Source organism: Rhinolophus ferrumequinum, chromosome 21 (assembly GCF_004115265.2).
Source record: "Rhinolophus ferrumequinum isolate MPI-CBG mRhiFer1 chromosome 21, mRhiFer1_v1.p, whole genome shotgun sequence".
Lineage (NCBI taxonomy): Eukaryota > Metazoa > Chordata > Mammalia > Chiroptera > Rhinolophidae > Rhinolophus > Rhinolophus ferrumequinum.
The window spans coordinates 39,296,480-39,317,312 of record NC_046304.1 but is presented as its reverse complement, the minus strand read 5'-3'; the positions used below and the strand labels follow the sequence as shown (position 1 = coordinate 39,317,312).

Here is a 20,833-nt window from a genome sequence, read left to right as displayed (position 1 = left end):
AAAATACTAAAGTATAAAGCTAACAAAATATGTATAAGAACAATGTGAGGAAAACTACAAAACTGATGAAAGATATCAAGGAAGAGCTAAATAAATGGAGAGAGTTCCATGTTCATTGCTAGGAAAACTCAATATTGTCAAGATACCAGCTCTTGCCATTTTCATCTATAGATTCAAAGCAATCTCAATAAAAAATCCCATCATGGGGCCGGCTTGGTGACTCAGGCTGTTAGAGCTCCATGCTCCTAACTCCGAAGACTGCCGGTTCGATTCCCACATGGGCCAGTGGGCTCTCAACCACAAGGTTGCCAGTTGGACTCCCCCGCAAGGGATGGTGGGCTGTGCCCCCTGCAACTAGAAATGGCAACTGGACCTGGGGCTAAGCTGCGTTCTCCACAACTAAGACTGAAAGGACAACAATTTGAAGCTGAACGGCACCCTCCACAACTAAGATTGAAAGGACAACAACTTGCCTTGGAAAAAAGGCCTGGAAGTGCACAGTTCCCCAGTAAAGTCCTGTTCCCTTTCCCCAAAAAATCTTAAAAAAAAAAAAAAAGTCCCATCACGTTGTTTTATGGATAGCAATAAATTGATTCTAAAGTTTATGTGCAGTGGCAAAAGACCCAGAATAGCCAATACAATATTGAAGAAGAACAAAGTTGGAGGACTGACACTACTCAACTTCAAGACATATGTTAAAGCTACAGTAATCAAGATAGTGTGGTATTGACGAAAGAATGGACAAAGAGAACAATGGAACGTAATAGAGAGCCCAGAAATAGACCCACATTAATACAGTCAACTGATCTTCGACAAAGGAACAAACGCCATACAATGGAGCAAAGAAAATTGTTTTTCAACAAATGGTGCTGAAACAACTGGACATGCTCGTGCAAAAAAATAAAGTAAAATAAACAAAGATCTTATATCCTTCACACACACACAAAAACTAACTCAAAATGGATCACAGACCTAAATGTAAATCACAAAACTATAAAACTCCTAGAAGATAACATAGAAGAAAACCTAACACGTTTCCCCGAAAATAAGACTGGGTCTTATACCATATTTCCCTGAAAATAAGACTGGGTCTTATATTAATTTTTGCTCCAAAAGACACATTAGGGCATATTTTCAGGGGATGTCTTATTTTTTCATGTACAACAATCTACATTTATTCAAATACAGTCACGTCATCTTCTGGAACATCGTTATGACATACTAAATGTGTCCGTTTGGCTGACAATCTTAACTGGGGCTTATTTTCAGGGTAGGTCTTATTTTAAGGGAAATACAGAAGGTGACCTTGGGTGTGGCGATGACTTTTTAGATACAACACCAGGAGCATGAAAGATATAATTGATAAACTGGACTTCATTAAAATAAAAAAGTTCTTCTTTGTGAAAGATACTATCAAGAGAATGAGAAGACAAGCCACAGACTGGTAAAAAATATTTGCAAATTAAAACAATGAGATATCACTACACAATTATTCTAATGGCCAAAATCCAAAAACACTGGCAATATCTATTAATGTCTAATATAGGCACTTACATCCTAATCCAAGAATTCCATTCCTGGAAATATACCCAGGAGGAATGAATGCATATATACACCAAAAAGTATGCACAAGAATGTTTGAAGCAGCTTCATCCATAATAGTAAAAAACTGGAAACAACTCAAATACCCATTAGATATAAAAGAATAAATTGTGATATATTTATATAGTGGAATACTATATAGCAGTGAAAAGGAACAAACTATATGCATCATAAATTAATCTCAAACACAATGTTGAGCGAGAGGTCAGATGTAAAAGAGTACATACTGTATGATTCCATCCATGTACATGAACTCCAAAAATAGGCTAAACTTATTTATGGCAATAGAGCTCAGAATACTGGTGACATTTGGAGGGGAACATTGACTTTGAGTGGGCTTGCTAAATGCTAGAAATAGTCAACATCTTGATCTGGGTGGTGGTTACATGATGTGTGTGTGTGTGTGTGTGTGTGTGTGTGTGTGTGTAGAGAAAGAGAGACATATATGACATGTATACTATGTATACATATGTAAAAATTAATCAATACAATCACTTAAGATGTGTATATTTTATTATCTGTAAGTTCTACCTCAATTTAAAAAATAAAAATAAATAAATAAGGGATAGTAGCTTCCCTTCTGCCCATAAAAAAAAAGACCGGAAGAAGTCTGTATGTCACTATCTTAAATAAAAATTTAAAAACATTTCCAAGATACATTAAAACACATAACTTTGAAAATAATATATTCATCTGTACACCATCTAAAATTATTCCACAGACACTAGGATTTAAAGTACCACACTTGGGTTAACGCATTCCAGGCACACTAGGGGTTTTATATGACCTGGTGCTGGAATCCTGGCAACTCAGGGAAGGTCTGGGGCCGAGAAAGCTTGCAGCTAGGATTATGCCTTGTCACCAGCCTGGGCTGGGGTTGTGGAATGCTGAAGCTCTGCTCCAAGGCACAGGGCAGAAAACTGGAAGGGAGGGGAGGATGAATTGGGAGATGAGGCAAAGAAAAAGGACCAAGGGCAGATTCCCTCATGCTCTGGCCCAGAGCCCAAGTCCGAAGCTCTTGACCTCACCAGAGACACAATAGATGTAAAACAAGCCAATCAGTTTCCAAGTGGGAAGAGTGCCAGCCATGATTTTTGATGCCCAAGGAATGAAAAATCAATAATAATCATTCTTATGATTTACGTTCATCCTGTTTTATTCCAAAGCACTTTACCGAAAGGCTGTGTCCTGGCCAAGAAGTTCAGGGCCAGGAGCCAGGATACCTGGACTCCAGACCTGCATGTGGAGGACTTGGAACTTTCTTGGGGTCTAAGTTTCTCTTACTGTAATTGTGGCAAGTGACATTGTTGAGAATTTTACAGTTTTACATATATCATCTTGCTTGATTGTCCAACCCTGGTGAGGAAAGCAGAGAATGTAGGATTGCTATTCTAATTTTATAGATAAGGAAACTGGGATCAAGTGAGGTTAACAGATTTGATCAGATTCACAACACTATTAACAAGGTGGGGAAGCTGAGATGTTGGGAAGCTGGGACTTCTGACTCCAAATCTTTTGCTATTTCCCAGTCAAAACAAGAAAGTCAATCTTTGTGAGATGGCTTGATCCCACACAAAATACCCTGTGTATGTTCCAAGGGCACAGCTGGGTTTCTGGGGCTGAAACTTGTGAAAAAAAAAAAAAAAAAAAGCGGGCGGGCGGGGCAAGGGGGTCTCTAACAAAAGTACCGAGTGATGAGTCAAAATTAAGTACAGGGCCTTGGATGAGCCCTGCAAATGAGGAGCCCTAAAGCTTCAGCTCCATTAGCATTACGGTAAATCGGCCTCTCCTACAGGCCCTGCCCACTAAATAATCGGGACACACCAGATCTTGACAGGGTTTTCCTCCCTGTTTGTGAAACGTGGCAGATGTGGGCTGTGGAAGTCCTGGGAAAGGAATTTCATGTCTCCCAGGAGACAGAAGGAATTACAGCAGCAGTGAGGCCCTTCGTTGTGTGAGGATGGAGAAGGCTGTTTGCCAGGGGAGTCCAAAGGGGCTGGTGAACCAGCTGGCCGAGATATGGTCAGGAGCAGTGTTGGTGAGGTTGACTGGCGGCCGGGGAACACGAGCAATGGCGCTGCCCTGGGAGCGGTGGCCCAGCCAGTAGGCATGCCTGTTGGAAGCATTTTTCAGACAGTCTTCTGGCTCCCTGCGTCCCGATAAACCTTCCTCTGAGGAGGGAAGACAGAAAGAGACAACCACAGCCGACGGGAGTGGGAGAGTGGATCGTGGTCCCCGCCCAGACCTTTCAATTCCCGGGCCGCAGGATGCTGGACCGCGGGAGGCCTAGGCGGAGGCAGCCCCGCTGCGATTCTGGGCAGAGAGGCCCGGGTGCCAGGTTCCCCTCGCGGCTCCCTGCCGCTGGCGGGAGCGGGGAGCGGGGAGCGGGGGCGGGGGGACAGCGCCCGCGGCCTGCTTTCCCAGGGCTGGCCAAGGCTTTTTGACAAGCTGATTGCGTGGCGGGGATTGGCTGATCCTGGCGTGACGCCGGTTAACAACAAAGGTGGAGTTGGAAGAAATTAGATTAAAGGAGAGGGGGAAAAAAAAAATTAAAGGGGGAGCTGGCAGGGGACAGGAGGCAGAGACCGAGAGGGAGATGCACGCAGCGCGGTCTCCAGGCTCCGACTTTGCCGGGGAAGCCCCGTTCGAAAACCCACCGGGATTTTGCTTTCCACCCCCACCCCGGCCCAGCTACCGAAGCCGGGGTGCGAGGGATGGCTGCCGCTTCTAGAGAAATCCCAACTCCCACCCTGACACCCCTTGCTACGGCCCAGGGGGAGAACTTTTTGCTCGGACTCCTCGGATCCTAAAGCCGGCGGAGGTGAGGGGCATTGAGAACGACGAAAGACTCGCTCTAAAACCCGGAAGGCCCTCGCGGGGCACCGAGATCGGACCAGGCCGGGTGCTCCCCCAGTTTTTCAATGTGTTGCAAACCTAAGAGCTTTCTTTTTTTTTGTAATACCCCCCCTCCCATTGCTCTCCCCCCCTCCGCTTTGGCTTCAGGGTTGCAAAAGCAAAGAGCAATAAAAAAAAAAAATGCGCACACAGACACACACCAGTGGCGACAAGGGAGAGTTGGAAAGACGCAGGAGAGAAGCAGGAGGCGGCGGGGAGGGAGCAATGGGAGCGGGAATCAGGCAGGTTCCCTCGCAAATCCCCCTCCGGCCCCACGTCGCCTCGCCGGCCCCGGCAGGGGAGCGAGGAGCCAGGCGAGCAGATGGAGTGGAGCTCGCTCTAGGCAGCGGGCTTGGCCGGAGAATGGAGGAGCCGCCAAGCGACCGGCTGATTGGAAGAGAAACGCAGAGCGATGGAGGCGGGGGTAGGAGGACGATTTCTCTGCGGGGACTGGCGGCGGCGTACACGCCCGGGTCGGGCGCTGCAGAGCTTGGCTAGCTTTCAACCCGCGCTCGCCGGCTCCAGCCCCGCGAGCCCCCACCCCCAGCCCTCCCGGCGGCTCCGCAGGTGAGTGCGAGCTGGGGGCAAAAGACCCAAAAGTCTCAACACGCCCGCCCGGCCAACCAAAAAAAAAAAAGGAAAGAAAAGAAAAAGCATTTTTCTTTTCCTTTATTTTCGTGGATCCCCGAGCGCGGTGGGAGGGAAAGGGTGAGGCTGAGCCGCCCCGAGGAGGCGGAGGGGCCAGGAGAGGCCGTGGTGGCCGGGGAGGCGGCGGCGCCGAGGCGGCTCTGACGGGCGAGCGCTCGGAGCGGCGCCGCGCTGCGCCGAGGCGGGCGGGCGGGCGGGCGGAGCGGGGCGGGCGGAGCGCGGCGCGTGGGGCTCGCCATTAGCCGTCGCTCCGCTTCGCCATCTCGGGCTTTGTCTGGCGACTCACTGCCCCGGAGTCAGCTGCGGCGGAGCTACGGCTCGGCTTTTCGGCCCGCCGCACCCCTAGGTGCCCCTGGCCCGCGCTCCCATTCACACGCTGGGTAAGTGAGCCCCGGCGCCGCGATTTCGGGGGAGAAGGGTTGCTGCGAGTGGCGGCGGCGCCGATCTCCATGCGCCCAGGCAGGCCTGAGGAGTCATGCCGGGCTGGATTGAACCGGCCCCGAGGCTCCGCCGCCGGAGCCCGTCACCCCCTCGCCCTTTCCCAGGTGTAAGGAGCAAAGGGATTTTTTTTTTTTTAATTTGCAGGCAGGGCATTTTGTGGGGGTAAATTTTTTTTTTTTTAAGTTTCCTGTGTGTGCTGCTCGGTATCAAGGGGACCGCGAGGTAGGCGCCGAAGCCTTGCGCCGCGCGATCCGCGTGCGTGCGCCCCAAACCGGTGGCCGTGCTCCGGGAATGAGGGTGGACGCGGACCGTCCGTTCCGGGAGGCGGGAGAGGGGAGCGGGCGAAAGCTGGCGTGGAAGCCCGCATCTGAACTGGGAGGACTTAGGGGGAGAGCTCCGGAGCAGGGCCGTGGACACCCCCCGAGCCTCCCCGGCCGCCGGGAGGCCCTCCGGGCACCCTCTCTGCGGCCGCGCCTTGCGCCCTCCCTTCCGCGCCGGTCGAGCCTGCTAGTTCCCCCGCGGGTCTGGCGAGGTCGCTCTCGGCGCCCGCCCGCCTGCCTCGGCTCCGACCCCGCCGCCATCCGGGCGGCTGCGTGTCTCCCTGCCCCGGCCCCCCCCCTCCCCGGCGGCAGCAGCAGCCGCCACCGCCACCACCACCACTACCACCACCCCCCTCCCCTCCTTCCTTCCCTCCGCCTCGGCCGCCCGGGTCCCCCCAGCTCCCGCCCCTCCTCCCAGCTGCCCCCCGCGGAGCCCGCCCGGGCAGGCTGTGGGAGGGAGCGGAGCCGGCGAGGCGGGCGGGCTAGCGCTCGCTCCCCGGGGGTCGGTGTGCGCTCCACGGGGAAGGACGCGCTCGCTGCCCCGCTTCTCCCGCCCCCCCTCCCGCTCCTCCTCCTCCCTTCTCCCTCCTCCTCCTCCCCGCTCCGGCGGCGGAGGCTGCGGCGGCGGCGGGGGGTGTGCGAGCTGAGGCCGGGGCCGGCGGGCGGGCGGCGGGCGGGCTGCCTGCAGGCGGAGGGCGCTGTGCTTTGTGCTTTTCGCCGCGAGGAGCAGCAGGCAGCAGCCACAGCCGCCGCCGCCACAGCAGCAGCAGCAGCCGCCGCCCCAGCGCCGCCGCCGCGCCCGGAGGAGGAGCCGCTGCCGCCGCGGGAGGGAGCTGCGGCTGTGCCCGGCCGAGCGGGGGAGGGCGCCGCCGCTCAGAGCCGGGGAGGGAGCCGCCGGAGCGGGAAGCCCGGAGGCCGCGCTGCATCGGGTAACCCAGGCGGCTTGGGACGCGCGCCGGGGTCGGGGCCAGGAGGCAGGGAGCGAACCGCGGTTGCAGTGGACGCACGGAAAGGGCCCGGGTCGACCCCCGGACAGGGAACTGGGCGAGGGAGAACCAGGGCACTGGAGAGGACGCCGAGAGCCGGGGGAGGGGAGGGCAGGAAGCGAGGCCCGAGCGGAGCCCGGGCCGCGGGCGGAGAAGCCCGCGCTTCTCCGAGCCGGCAGGCGTAGTTCTCCACGGCCGCCGGAGGGGGCATCGGGGCCGGTGAGCGCTGCGCCCCCGCCTCCGGGCCGCCATCCTCCCGCCCTCTCCTTGGCTCGGCTCCCCGGAGGCCGGGGCGGGGGCGCCGGCGGGGCTGGGCCGCAAGCTCGAGGGAGGAGGCGGCGGTTCCCGCCGTGGTCGCGCCTCTGCGCCGGGTTCCTCCGTGCGCGTCGGGGTGGCTGGGCTGCGGCGGCGCCTCTAGCCGGGGTGAGTGGCTCGGGGGCGGGGGGCAGCCTAGGCCGCTTCTCTCCGGCTGCTCGTCCGCCCAAGCGGGCGGGGACGGCGTCGGGAGCCCGAGAGGGGGGGCGGCGGGAATCCGGATCCGGTCCCCGGGGGCGGTGCGGCCGCTGAGCTCCGGGGCCGGCGGCGGCTGCGTTGCGTCCGGGTCCCCGCCGGGTTGCGGAGGCGGGGGGAACCAGCGGGGGGGAGGCGAGAGGAGGAGACTGCGGCGCGTGCCCGCTTCCGCGGCCGCGCGCGCCCTTTACCCGCCCTTCCTCTTCCCCCGCCCTCGGCCTGGGGCCTCCCCGGGGCGGGCGCACAGAGAAGGAGGAGTTTTTTTTTTTTCTTTTTCTTTTTTTTTTTTTTTTTTTGCCGGGGTGGGGGAAGGAGGGCGGAGGGAGGGCGCTAGCTGCACGCGGGAGCTGGAAGCAGTCTCTCGCGTGGGCAGGGGAGGGCGCACGCTGCCGAGCCTGGCTGCAGGGGCTGGGGGGAGGGGGTTAGGAGGAAGAGGAGGAGCTCACTCCCACACCCACCCACCCAATTAAGTCTACTAGGGTCCTGGCAGGGTCTCTCTTAAAGTGGGGACTTGTGGACCCCCCCCTTCTGGGGGAGGGAGGAATAAAAAATATTCACCTCTCTGCCCACCTGAGTAAAGACTGGTGGTATTTCTTCTAAAGGGTGAGTTGGCTTTGAACCTGGGTTGTCCGGCCAGCACAACCGAAGAGGTGGCTGGACGGCTGGAGAATGAACGGAGAAGCCGACTGCCCCACAGACCTGGAAATGGCCGCCCCCAAAGGCCAAGGTAGGAGGCCCCCCACCCTCATCCCTCCTCTTTTCCCACAGGGCTGTGTGCAAAGGCCCACTCCCCTTCTAAAGGGTTTCTCCAGTCTGCATTCCCTGAATTGAGATTGGGGGGAGGGTGTCTATAAAAGTCAGGCATCCTTTACACTGGAGGTTTGGCTAAATCCAAATTATTAGGGCTTGTATTTTTCACACACATCATTCTTCGTTAGAGGAAGAGGGAGAAGGAGGCCCCTGCAAGTCTTCTCTCTGGGGTTTCCAGTCATTCAGGAGTGTGTCCTCCCCCAGTGTCCTGGAATGGGAGGAAGGGGGAGAAGAGAGGGATTGGGAAGGATTTACAGGGGTTTTTAATTGTTATTAAGAGGACAAGGTTTTTTGGTTAGATAGTTGGAGAGAGTATTTTAGTGGTTTGAGACTCCAAGGGATTTATGTACATAACTAGACCCTCCCCCCCCCCCAGTACGGATCCAGCGTGTATGGGGGCAGGGGGTAGGATGAAGCTGAGCATCTGGCTATGCTGTGGGACATTGAGAGGAGAGAGGATTATGGGTTTATGTGACCTGCCCTACAGAAACCCTGCCCCAGGTTACCAGATGTAAATGCAAATGAGGAGCCTTTTTGACTCCTAGCCTTGAATAAGCTGTTCTCCCAGCTCACCTTCAGGGGTAGCCACCCTCCAGAGAGGTCTCACTGGAGCTGCATTTCAATGGCTGGAAATAGCTGGTGCAGACTCCCCTTTTTTGCCTGCATTGAGTGTTGGGTTGAGAAGGCAACTCAGAATTCTGGAGGTTATTCCTGGAACAGGGCCCTGAAAGCCTTTGCCTGCCTGCCTTGCCTCACAGCTGCCCTTTATGGAAATGGAAGAACCATTTCCACTCCATTTTTCTTGGCCCAAATTCTCCTTTGGTCTTCCTTGAGAGGCCAAGAGGGAAGGGGGTGATGTCGCTAATGTTAGTTTACAGGTGTGCTGTAGAGAAACATCTTTTTGGGTTCTCCTTACTGCCCACACCCCACCCTCAGTCATTGAACACTTAGGATACCCACCTAGAATTTGAACTTGAATTTAACACATTTAGAAATGTTGTCTCCTTGTTTCTCTTCCCTCTCTGATAAGCTAGCTGTTTTCCCACAGTATCTTCGGTATCTGCATGTCCTTCCCTTCCCTAAGATGAATAATAACCTCATGGCAGCCTGGCATGTTAGAAATGATAATAGCTTTGAAGTAAGCCGAACTTGAGTTCAGGTCTGGCTTTCTAGGTGTGATGCTGTTTGGACTTGAGTTCCTGCTCTAATCCATATGGCCACAGCTTTTCCTTAGGGCTAGGCCGTGTTTTGGAGATGGGAGGTGACCAGGGACTAGGATGCTCTGGGGAGGAAGAGTTGAGCACATAAGGACAGATGAGGGGATCGCATGAGCCAGGCATGATTGCTTTTCTTCTACCTAGACCGCTGGTCCCAGGAAGACATGCTGACTTTGCTAGAATGCATGAAGAACAACCTTCCATCCAATGACAGCTCCAAGTTTAAAACCACTGAGTCACATATGGACTGGGAAAAAGTAGCATTCAAAGACTTCTCTGGAGACATGTGCAAACTCAAATGGGTGGAGATTTCTAACGAGGTAAGTGGTCCTCCCCGCTTCCTGACACATACGAACACACGTCTATACAGAGCATGGCCTCAACCTTCCTGATGGGGGAGATGAAACAGAAGTCAACAAACAGGAAGGAAAAAGACTGGGTGAAGTGGTCATGTGGTCGCCCTTTTGCATTTTGGGAAGTGGCATGGTTGACAGCACCGGCCGAGAGCTCTCAGTTCTGCCACTTTCTAGCTGTGTGGCCTTGAATAGTTACCATCTTGGAGCTTCTGTCACCTGAGCTGTTCTGGGGAGTGAGTGAGATACTGGCATGGACAACCACGTCGAGGTCAGCTGGTCACCTTGTTGCTGTCCTTTGGTGTGTACTGACTGCCTGGTCCCGTGCAGTAGGCATGGGCCGGTGTCTGGGTGTCGGGCTGTCTGAGCGTGTGTGCGGCTGTTGGCCTCTGCCCCTTTCCTTTTAATAAATTCAGTCTAGTGGAAAGTAGAGGAGTCCCGTTGGAAAATGGGGGTATGCTACTGGGTAGTGGCCCCTCTTCTGAACTTCCCCTTCCTCTCACCCCCCTTTTTCTTTTTCCAGGTAAGGAAGTTCCGTACGTTGACAGAATTGATCCTCGATGCTCAGGAACATGTTAAAAATCCTTACAAAGGCAAAAAACTCAAGGTGAGTTTCCAAGAGGAGCACGAGAGGTAGGAGAGGAGTGGTCCAAAGAGTGGATGGTATCTGACCTTCACTGTGTCCTTGTCCCTCCTTCCAGAAACACCCGGACTTCCCAAAGAAGCCCCTGACCCCTTATTTCCGCTTCTTCATGGAGAAGCGAGCCAAGTATGCGAAACTTCACCCTGAGATGAGCAACCTGGACCTGACCAAGATTCTGTCCAAGAAATACAAGGAGCTGCCGGAGAAGAAGAAGGTGGGGGGAGGGAGGCTAAGGTCAGGGGGAAGGGAAAAGGCTGGGAGTAGCTGGTGTGGTGTAGGTCAACTGTTAGGGACGGGGTGGGGCTTAGAGGAACTTGGCATCAGGGACGTGGGCAGGTCAACAAAGCAGAGTGTTGGGCAGTCATACCTGATCTCCCCCTCCCAGGTCCACACACCATCAGGGATGGGCACTGTTGTAGGTGTAACCCAGGCTGAGGCAGGCGCTCAGATCAGCCCCAGTCCACAGCGTTCTTTCATATGGCTCTGCTCCCACGCACCCATCCTCACTGACCAGCACAGCAGTTTTTTACTCTTGACATATCCCGATAATGGTCTTACTTGATGCTTGCAATATCCTCATAAAGGCAACCCCAGGAGAACAGATTATCCCGATTTTGTGGGCAAGGACGGTTATCGTGCCCGAGGTCACACAATTAATGATGCTAAAGCAGGACTTGGGTTTAGTACTCCAGGTTCCCTATGCTGCTCTTCTCACTGCTACCTCTGCATGTTAGATGGGCTTCCTTCCCCTTGCACACGTTTGCTCAAGGACACACATTGTCCCTCATGGCCTCATGCTGTCCCAGATTACCTGAGGCTGTTGACCTTGAGCAGAGGTTGCTTCAGCCTCCCAGGCAGGGGTGGACACAATCAAGCACAGTGAGGTCAAGTGGTTCCTCAAAGAAATAGGCAGCAAAGCACTGGAGGAGCTTGATGCTGGGACATGAGAGAGATGGACACAAAGAAGAGATGCTAGACCGCAAGATAGAGCCAGGGAGAGGTGGTCAGGGGCAGCAGGAGTAACGAGTTGTCCACAGTCAGCTCTCGGGAGGTGGCACCGGCTGCTGCACTGGGAGTAGCTTTTTGCCTGGTTGAGAGTCCACCCTGGCTGCAGGCGCCCATGCCCTTGGTTCTGGACTCAAAAAAGGAGTGAACGTGGCTGGATAAAACCAGCTATCTGCAACAGCAGCCTGAGCTGAGCAGGAACATGAATTGCGGAAGCTGTTCTTGACCCTTTGATGGGGATATTGCAGAGTTGACTGTATATGCGACACCTAGTCACTCATGGGATGGGAGGTAGAGGCAGAGGGTCCGAGGATCAGGGAGGGACAGGAGAAACCATGTGGTAGAGTGGACAGGGTGCCTGCCTTGGGGACATGAGACTTGGGCCGGTTCTCCAGGCTCCCACTGAATCGCTGTGTGTGTGACCTTCGGTAAGTCCCTTTACTTCTCCGGGCCTGCTCTTATCTGAGATGTGGAGGTTGAGCCTTGAGCCTGATCTTTGTGATTCCTTCCAGTTTGAAAAGCTGCTATTGTGTGTGAGGAGGACTGAGATTGGGGCAGAGCAGGCCGGGCTCTGTTCCCGGTTTCTACGGGAACCTTAGAAAAGAGTAGCTGCCTCTGCCTACACCTGGTGTGTCTCACCCTGAGCCCCTAGCCCCTTCCAGGGCTGACTCTTACGAATCTGGGAAAGGACACTGAGTGGGAACCTGGACAGGAGGTAGATGGGGAAGGGAAAGAGATTGGGAAGGAAGTAGAGTGAGGAGTGTGGAGAGGTAGTAGGAAAGATGCAGGGTGGAGTCAGGTGATGGTGGGAAGGGACGGCCAGGCCAATGGAAGGGGTGGAGGACACGGCAGGGAAACCTACGCGGCAGAGGCGAAATAGTGGCTGAGGAGGGCAGGGAGATGGTGTCAGAATTGTGAAGGATGACCCGGCACCCAGAGGTGGTGGATGGGGAGAATATCCAAATGTAGGAGACAGATCTTTTAGGATGTGATTTGTGTTGCAAGAATTCATTCTGGATTCCCTTCAACATGCTCTCCCCTTGTGCTTCGGAAGCAGGACACGGCCTGCCCCTGGCCCTGTGGGTTACCTCTGAGGGGGCAGACCAATATCAGCTGCCACAGACATGGGAGGAGGGAACAGCAGAGGCAAGGCCTACACCTTCTCCTGACTTCTTATTATGGGAGTTCTGAGGTGTTGGGGAAAGGTGGAGGGGTAGATTTGGGGGGAGTCCCAGCCCTGTCACTGCCTACTGTGTGACTGGGTAGTGCCATGTCCCCCCTCTGGGATTCTCACTCCCTTAAATGGAATAGGATGTAGGATGTGTCCCCCCCAACCCACTGGGAGGCAGGCCAGCATCCCCTGCCTGTTCATGCCATCCTCCGTTCGTCCACCTCACCACCTGGGAGGCAAAATAGCTAGCGAGGAGGACTCGGTGGCTTTTGCAGCTTAGGCCGTGGGTTGTGGATGACCCCATCCCCTCCTCCCCCCAGATGAAATATATTCAGGACTTCCAGAGGGAGAAACAGGAGTTCGAGAGAAACCTGGCCCGATTCAGGTAAGGCAGTGGAGCCCACAGGAGGGCCACAGGGCGCTGGGTATGACAGGATAGGGTAATACTGACCAGAGCCTTGAGCTTTCCAGCCATGAGGCATGGAAGATGGATGAGTCACATGTAGACCCTAGTGGGTCATGCTCAAAGGCAGAACAGGCAGCTGCTGTCCCACAAGTCCCCGATAGAGAGGCCTAGGAGCCTTGGTGGGTGGGGCAGCTAGCTTGGTCTGCCCTGGCAGGAGCTCCCTTCACCCACTGATTTGTGACTCCCCATACCCTGGCTAGAGAGGATCACCCTGACCTAATCCAGAATGCCAAGAAGTCGGACATCCCTGAGAAGCCCAAAACCCCCCAGCAGCTGTGGTACACCCACGAGAAGAAGGTGTATCTCAAAGTGCGGCCAGATGTGAGTGTCCGGCCAAGGGGTGGGGGCAGAGGGCACAGGTGGTGGCAAGGGGGGAGCCGCGCCAGTTCGGCTGGGCAGGGTGCAGGGGAGCAGGAGAGGAGGCCCCTCCCCAGGGGTGGGCTGCATGGACAGGGCCTGGGCCAGCTGGCGTGCGAGTGTGTGCGTGCGTGTGTGGGTGAGCCTGTCCCCTTGCACCCAGGCGGGATCCCCGCCTCTCTGCTTTCCCCTCCTGGCCTGTGGGGGACACTCCTGTGACCTCCTGTGGCCTGAGGGGGCGGGGCCTCTGTGCCCCCCACCCCCCTCCCTTCCCCGTGCCCCTGGCTGCCTGTGTGTGTCTGACGGCTTTTGGTTTGCAGGCCACTACGAAGGAGGTGAAGGACTCCCTGGGGAAGCAGTGGTCTCAGCTCTCGGACAAAAAGAGGCTGAAATGGATTCATAAGGCCCTGGAGCAGCGGAAGGAGTACGAGGTTAGGCTTCCGCTGCGCTCCTCCCCATCCGGCTCTTCACGAGCCTCTGCCCTCTGGCCTCCGCACTCCGCAGGAGGCAGTCACTCCCCATCCCTCCATTGAGGGAGGGGCCTTCTAGGCCCCTTACCTCTGCCCCTACCTTCTCCGCCCCACCATGAGATCTCAGGCTAGGGCAGGGCAGGGCACCACTTCTCGTGTGACACAGCAGACACACGGCCACCCCCCAGCTTTGCTCCCTGCCTCCCCTCCCCAGCGGCTCTCCCCCCTCCCCAGCCCCGGCTAACCCCACACCCCGTTGCCCTCCATCCCCCCCACCTCACTCTGCAGGAGATTATGCGTGACTATATCCAGAAGCACCCCGAGCTGAACATCAGTGAGGAGGGTATCACCAAATCCACCCTCACCAAGGCCGAACGCCAGCTCAAGGACAAGTTTGATGGGCGACCCACCAAGCCACCTCCGTGAGCACTGCCCTGGGGCGGGTGGGTGAGTGGGCAAGTGGGCAGCTAGGCTCAGGTTCCGGAAATGAGGCCTGCTGCCCTGGGCCACCCTGTTGCTCACGGGGATGCTCCTCCCTTGTGATAGGAACAGCTACTCGCTGTACTGCGCAGAGCTGATGGCCAACATGAAGGATGTGCCCAGCACAGAGCGCATGGTGCTATGCAGCCAGCAGTGGAAGCTGCTCTCCCAGAAGGAGAAGGATGCCTACCACAAGAAGTGCGACCAGGTGAGCTGTGGTGGGGACCACCCCTGGAGAGGGATAACTCCTGGAGACCCTTGGGGGTTTGAAAAATGAGGTCTGGCCCCTTGGGCACATTTCATACTTGGTATTGTGCTGGATTGAGCATCTGGGAAGATTAACAGATAGTGTCAGGCCTCGTGCTTACCATTTATGGAAGGAGACAAGGCCCTATCCAGGCTCTGGATGGCTTGCTGAGTGAGGGCTCCTATCCCCAGCACTGGAGAGTCTCCAGTGAGCCTGCCCGCAGACTGACCCTGACTCCCCTTTTCTTTCCCAGAAAAAGAAAGACTATGAGGTGGAACTGCTCCGTTTTCTAGAGGTAAGTGCGTGAGGTAGTGGGCAGAGAGAGGCCTGGGGATTGGTGGGCAAGGCCCTCAGGACAACTTGGGAGCAGAGTGTGAACAAGGCACCTCTTCTCCCTGGACCAGAGCCTGCCTGAGGAGGAGCAGCAGCGGGTCTTGGGGGAGGAGAAGATGTTGAACATCAACAAGAAGCAAGCCACCAGCCCAGCCTCCAAGAAGCCCTCCCAGGAAGGGGGCAAGGTGGGCAGGGGGCACCACTTTGCAGGTGGGGGCGGGAAAGGTGGGCTCGCGTCATCACCTGGTGGCCCCTCTTTGCACATCTACAGGGCGGCTCAGAGAAGCCCAAAAGACCTGTGTCGGCCATGTTCATCTTCTCTGAGGAGAAGCGGCGGCAGCTGCAAGAAGAACGGCCAGAGCTCTCAGAGAGCGAGCTGACCCGCCTGCTGGCCCGCATGTGGAACGACTTATCAGAGAAGAAGAAGGTCAGGCTGACCAGACCAGAGGGGCTGCTGAATGTGGGCTGCTCCTCCCCTAGGGCCTGGCTGTACTTCCTCACCCCTGCCCTGTGTGAGCCACACGTGTGCCTGTCCTCAGATGGTGGGGCTGGGAGCCCAGCAAGCCGGAAGGCGGGAAGCTGTCAGCTGAGGGCTGTTGGCTCTCTGGGGAGCTGCGCTGGTGGGCGGGGCTGAGCCTCAGGCTGGGGACATCTGCACCAGCCCACGCCTCCGCTTGTCCCACCCTTGGCGGCGGCTGTGGTGGTGGTGCTGGTGGCGGTGGGGTAGCCTTCAACTGCTGGATGGGGAACGCGCGCCCCCTGGGGGTGGCCGGAAGACTGACGCTCCGTGCCATCCTTGATGCAGGCCAAGTACAAGGCCCGTGAGGCAGCGCTGAAGGCACAGTCGGAGAGGAAGCCAGGCGCTGAGCGCGAGGAACGGGGCAAGCTGCCTGAGTCACCCAAGAGAGCGGAGGAAATCTGGCAACAGAGCGTCATTGGCGACTACCTGGCTCGCTTTAAGGTAGCAAAGAGTGGGAAAGGGGTTGTTCCGCAGCCTGTCCATGCAGGCCTCCTCCAGTGCCAGGTGACTCCTCCCAGAGCTGACTCCTTGTCTGTCCCCAGAATGACCGGGTGAAGGCATTGAAAGCCATGGAGATGACCTGGAATAACATGGAGAAGAAGGAGAAACTTATGTGGATTAAGAAGGCGGCTGAAGACCAAAAGCGATACGAGGTAGGAAGGGGGCTGTTGGTTAGTCCAGTGGGGTGGGATGGAACTGGGGTCACCTCCCTTTGCTTAAACCTTGGGAGCCCCCTTTTGGGTGTGCAGCTTTCCTTACTTCATGGGGCTTGGAGCCTGAAGTCCTAGCCTTGGTTGTGGGGCCCGGAACAGGTCTCTTCCTTCTCTGAGCTTCAGAGATGCATCAGTAAAATGGATGTGATCACGTGAGTCACACGAGTGCAGTTATGACAGCACTTTCCCACTACAGTGCCTGACTCAGGTGTGAGTTGTTAAGCAGTTCCCTGGCTGTGCCTCAGTTTCTTCTCCTTCCTGGCACATATAGGAGAGCCAGCAGAGGCCACTGACGGCATGGGGCAGGCGGTAAGAATATGTTGGGCATAGGATGACTATAACCTTTCCGGGTTCCCCCACAGAGAGAGCTGAGTGAGATGCGGGCACCCCCAGCTGCTGCAAACTCATCCAAGAAGATGAAGTTCCAGGGAGAGCCCAAGAAGCCTCCCATGTAAGTTTTGGAGCCCACTCTGGACTTGGGGAGGGTCAGGGCTGGAGGGCTGCTTGGTTGGTATCCTGACCCTCCCGGCACCACCCCCACTTCCCAGGAACGGTTACCAGAAGTTCTCCCAGGAGCTGCTGTCCAATGGGGAGCTGAATCACCTGCCGCTGAAGGAGCGCATGGTAGAGATTGGCAGCCGCTGGCAGCGCATCTCCCAGAGCCAGAAGGAGCACTACAAAAAGCTGGCCGAGGAGCAGCAGAAGCAGTACAAAGTGCACCTAGACCTCTGGGTCAAGGTGAGAGGGCAGGGGACCTTTGGAAAAGGGAGGCATCATGCTGGCTAGTCTGCACTCGTGATTTCATTCAGTGCCACAGCAGTCCTACAGGGTAATGATTACTGTCAAAGATAAGGAAACCAAGGCTCAGAGAGGTTAAGTAACTTACCCCAGGTCACATAGCTGCTAAGTAGAAAAATCCAAATCAAACTGCCGTTTTCTCCCAGCTGGGACCAGGGGACCTCTCCTGGACTCTAGCTTGGTCCCCCGCCTCTGAGCTCCCCCTTTGTGTCTTGGTTGAGCAATCAGATCTGTAACATGGAGAGAGTCACTTATGCCCTCCCTAGCTACCCAGGCAGGTTAGCCAAGGAGCCAGGGAAATAGCAGGATTTAGGTGTTCCAGAAGTTTGGCGAGCCCCAGACTGCCTCGTCAGTGGCTCCAGGCTTGATGTTGGGGTGGGATTCATGATGCCAGGCTATAGAGGGGTCATCATGGGGGGGCTTCTCTGAGTTGAAGGCACTGACACTGCAGCCTCCATTTGAGTAGAACAGGAGAGACATGAAAACCAACAGTCTTAGGACAGGTTGGCTAGAAGAGGATTCTAGGCATCCTAAGCAGAAATACTGGAGTTGGGTTCTCGGATCCCAGACGTTCTCTGTAGAGACCCAAGGTATGGGGAGGCCAGGAGGGGTAAATTTTGGGGTAAATGCTCGGCCCACTGTCTGGCACTTGGTCAACATGCTTGGTCAACATTAGTTTGGGCAGTGTTCCAACCCTCACCTCCTCTGTCTCCCCCAGAGTCTGTCTCCCCAGGACCGCGCAGCATATAAAGAATACATCTCCAATGTGAGTCTGGGAGCAAGGTGGCATGGGTTAGGGGGTGATTGGGAGGGAGCTGTTTGGAACTCATGGCTACTCCGTTTATCTGCGTTTGCATCCTCTCCTACAGAAACGAAAGAGCATGACTAAGCTGCGAGGCCCAAACCCCAAGTCCAGCCGGACTACCCTGCAGTCCAAGTCGGTAAGAAGTACCTACCAGACGGGTGGGAGGGGCATCTGTGGTGCCTGGAGTGGCATGCCGGAAACCACTGATGGACCCCATCCCTCCCAGGAGTCTGAAGAAGATGATGATGAAGATGAGGATGACGAGGATGAAGATGAAGAGGAAGAAGATGATGAGAATGGAGACTCCTCTGAGGATGGTGGGGACTCCTCCGAGTCCAGCAGCGAGGATGAGAGCGAGGACGGGGATGAGGTGGGACAGACGGGCATGGTGGGAGGGAAGGGTACGGCCCTGCCAGAACAGCCACCCAATGACAGCATGTTCCTTGGCCCCACCCCTTCCAGAATGAGGAAGATGATGAGGATGAGGATGAGGACGAGGACGAGGATGAGGATGAAGACAATGAGTCCGAGGGCAGCAGCTCCAGCTCTTCCTCCTCAGGGGACTCCTCGGACTCGGACTCCAACTGAGGCTTGGCCCCACTTGGGGCTCCCCTCCCCACTGACCGCTTTTGTTTTTCCCCCTTGTTCTTCTGTCCCCTGCCCCCAGCCTCCCCCAATTTCTTTCTTTCTTTCTTTTTTTTAAACAAAATACGGTGGGGGGGAGGGGCTGGAGGCGCCCAAACCAGGACTCTGCAGCCTCAGAGACGTCAGCCCTGGGGGGGCCCTCCAGGAAGCGCAACCATCAGACTGAGCCACCACTGGACCGGCCCAGCCCACCCCTCTGCACTTGTGGTTCCGGCATGGACAATGGACCTGGGAGTGGGGTGGGGGGTCCCAAAGAGTTCAGTGAGGCCCTCTATACCTGCATCCCCAACCCAAGGGAGGGTGGAAGCTTGGGGAAGACCCCTCCCTTCCCAGAGGGGCTTGCTGCCTGGACCCCTACATTGGAACTGGAGGCAGGGAACGTGGGGAGAGGAGGGTGGGTGCCTATGAGAAAATAGGCACTGCCTCATAGCCTTCTCCCCTGCCCCCTGCAGGAAGGAGCTGCCTGGACCCACTCATGGGGGGAGGGGGCAGAAGTGTTTTTTATATATGTGTATATATTTTTTTTTAAGCTCTGAGCTGTCAACGAGACGTTTCCTACCGATCTCGGCTGCCGTCTCTGTTGTCATTTCTGGGAGAGGGAGGGTTTAGGGGTAGGTTTGGGACTTTTTTAAAACCTGATATGTATGGGAAAGTGTGTGTGTGTGTGTGTGTGTGTGTGTGTCCCCTGTACATAGCATGGGTGCACCTGTGGATGTGTGCAAAGGTGTGTGTGTGTGTGTATGTGTGTGTGTGTGTGAGAAGGGGGAGCCCACATCAGTCTGAATCTGGTAAAAGGGTTGGTGAGGGCCAGGGAGACAGTGATCCTAGTGGGAACAGGCTGGGGTGGCCCCTTTCTCCACATCCTGTGCTTTGCCTAACCTCTGATTCAATTTTGGGGAGTGTACTGAAGCCACTCTGATGCTTCCTATACCGGCTTCCCACTACCAGGGCCATGTGACTGACTTGCTGCTGGTCTCCAATATCCAGCAGGACAGTGGGGAGTGGGACAGACTGGGTGAACCTTAAAGCTTTTATTTGGTGGGAAAGGCCTCCCCATCTTATCTGAGGAGTTGCCTGACCACCCTAGACTCAGAACTTGGGCTTCAAGAGATGTGTTGCAAGCTCTTACCATCCCTCCTGCCTTTCCCTCGTATCCTCTAGCTCCCCTTCTCCATTTCCTTTGATTTCTCAGGTCTGCTCCCTTCCTGCATCCCGCCCCCCCCAAACCCACAACTGGGGAAGAGGTCTGCAAAAGCTGCTTTTGCAGCTGTCCCTCTCACCCTTCCCAACCATCCCCAAATTTTTGGTATCCTGATTCCTAGACAATAAGCCAAGCCACCTTGTCTCAGTTTTTTTGTTTTTGATTTTTTTTTTTTTTTTGCAATCATGTCATTGACCTATTGGGGCTCTGTGCTTTTCTACCTTCGCCCTCTGAACGAAAGCCAAGGGATGGGGGAAGAGGGGGAACTACACCTAGGAGATGGGGTGGGAAGGGTGGGTCCCACTCCCAAAGGAAGACAGACAATTTGCTTCACGTTGGATGTGGTGCTGGGGGTGGGGAGAGCTCAGGAGGGACACTCTCCACTCCTAATCCCCTTTGTCCTAATCCTGGAAATGAGGCACAAGGGTTCATATGTTCTATTCCTGAGAACCCCTGCAAAGAACCCCATTCCCTGTTCGAACGCGCCCTATGCTGTTGTTAGTGGAATGTATTTTCATTTAAAAACAACTTTGAATGGGGCGCCTTTTTTCCTGTTTTAAAAATTGAAAAATTCTTACAGTACAAACAGGGCTGTGGGGGTGGGGGTGTTGGTGCTGTAAGAGGTCACTCTGAGTGCATTTTGGCACTGGGATGGGATGGCTGGGGTGGGAGGATCCCTGCTTCCCCCCCCCCTTTTTTTTCTAATATTTAAGGAGTGTTTTTGTAGGTTTCAACAACAACCACAACTTGAATTTGTATCATGGGAGGTGGGAGGGAGTGGCTTAGAGGGGTCTGCCTAAGCTCAAAGCCAACTGTGGAAGTTTTGTTTTCCCTTTTTTTGTACAATAAAGTGAAAAACAAAGGTTTGACTGCTGTCTGGTCACTGGAATCAATGAAGGTTGAGGGACCGAGGTGACCCAGCAGGTTCAATGTGGAAAGACCCTTGAAGCCAGCTTGTTAGCCCCTTCCTAGAACCATCCTCTTTCCTGAAGTTTCCATAGGCAACCTATCTGCACATTGTTCTGTGCTACTGCTCTCACACTTGCTCAGTTTGTTCACCTTGGATTGTCCAAGGTGAACCAATATACATTATCTTCTTCCAGAGTGCGTTGCCTTGGGAAATTGGAGGTGATGAACTATTAGGATCAGGGTTTCAAAAGGGCTTATGGTTGCAAGCTGGGTAACCCTCCCACCTTG

General features: G+C 55.2%; 1 protein-coding gene across 6 annotated transcripts; it reads left to right on the top strand.

Moving 5' to 3' along the window:
* The first annotated feature begins 4,165 nt into the window (after positions 1-4,165).
* UBTF (upstream binding transcription factor) lies at positions 4,166-20,505 on the top strand. 6 transcript variants are annotated; one of them, XM_033090194.1, is made up of 21 exons: positions 4,166-5,064; positions 8,005-8,129; positions 9,574-9,749; positions 10,306-10,389; positions 10,484-10,639; positions 12,922-12,986; positions 13,268-13,388; positions 13,745-13,855; positions 14,183-14,316; positions 14,441-14,582; positions 14,875-14,916; positions 15,026-15,139; positions 15,226-15,381; positions 15,760-15,915; positions 16,017-16,127; positions 16,550-16,638; positions 16,736-16,925; positions 17,704-17,751; positions 17,855-17,926; positions 18,017-18,160; positions 18,253-18,998. In XM_033090194.1, exons 2-21 carry the CDS (start codon positions 8,072-8,074, stop codon positions 18,376-18,378), a joined length of 2,295 nt encoding a protein of 764 aa, XP_032946085.1. In that variant the 5' UTR covers positions 4,166-5,064; positions 8,005-8,071; the 3' UTR covers positions 18,379-18,998. The 6 variants fall into 6 exon arrangements, with proteins under 6 accessions (XP_032946085.1, XP_032946083.1, XP_032946087.1 ...); XM_033090192.1 differs by lacking the exon at positions 4,166-5,064 and adding an exon at positions 5,343-5,525 and having other exon boundaries at positions 18,253-18,997; XM_033090193.1 differs by lacking the exon at positions 4,166-5,064 and adding an exon at positions 6,619-6,835.
* The last annotated feature ends 328 nt before the right edge of the window (positions 20,506-20,833 follow it).

What these genes read in the sequence shown, in the direction of transcription:
- UBTF (XM_033090194.1), top strand. Translation starts at nt 8,072, where the DNA reads ATGAACGGAGAAGCCGACTGCCCCACAGACCTGGAAATGGCCGCCCCC. An exon ending in CCTCCCAGGAAGGGGGCAAG is followed by an intron (nt 15,140 to 15,225) that starts GTGGGCAGGGGG and finishes GCACATCTACAG; the next exon opens with GGCGGCTCAGAGAAGCCCAA. An exon ending in GAGCCCAAGAAGCCTCCCAT is followed by an intron (nt 16,639 to 16,735) that starts GTAAGTTTTGGA and finishes CCCACTTCCCAG; the next exon opens with GAACGGTTACCAGAAGTTCT.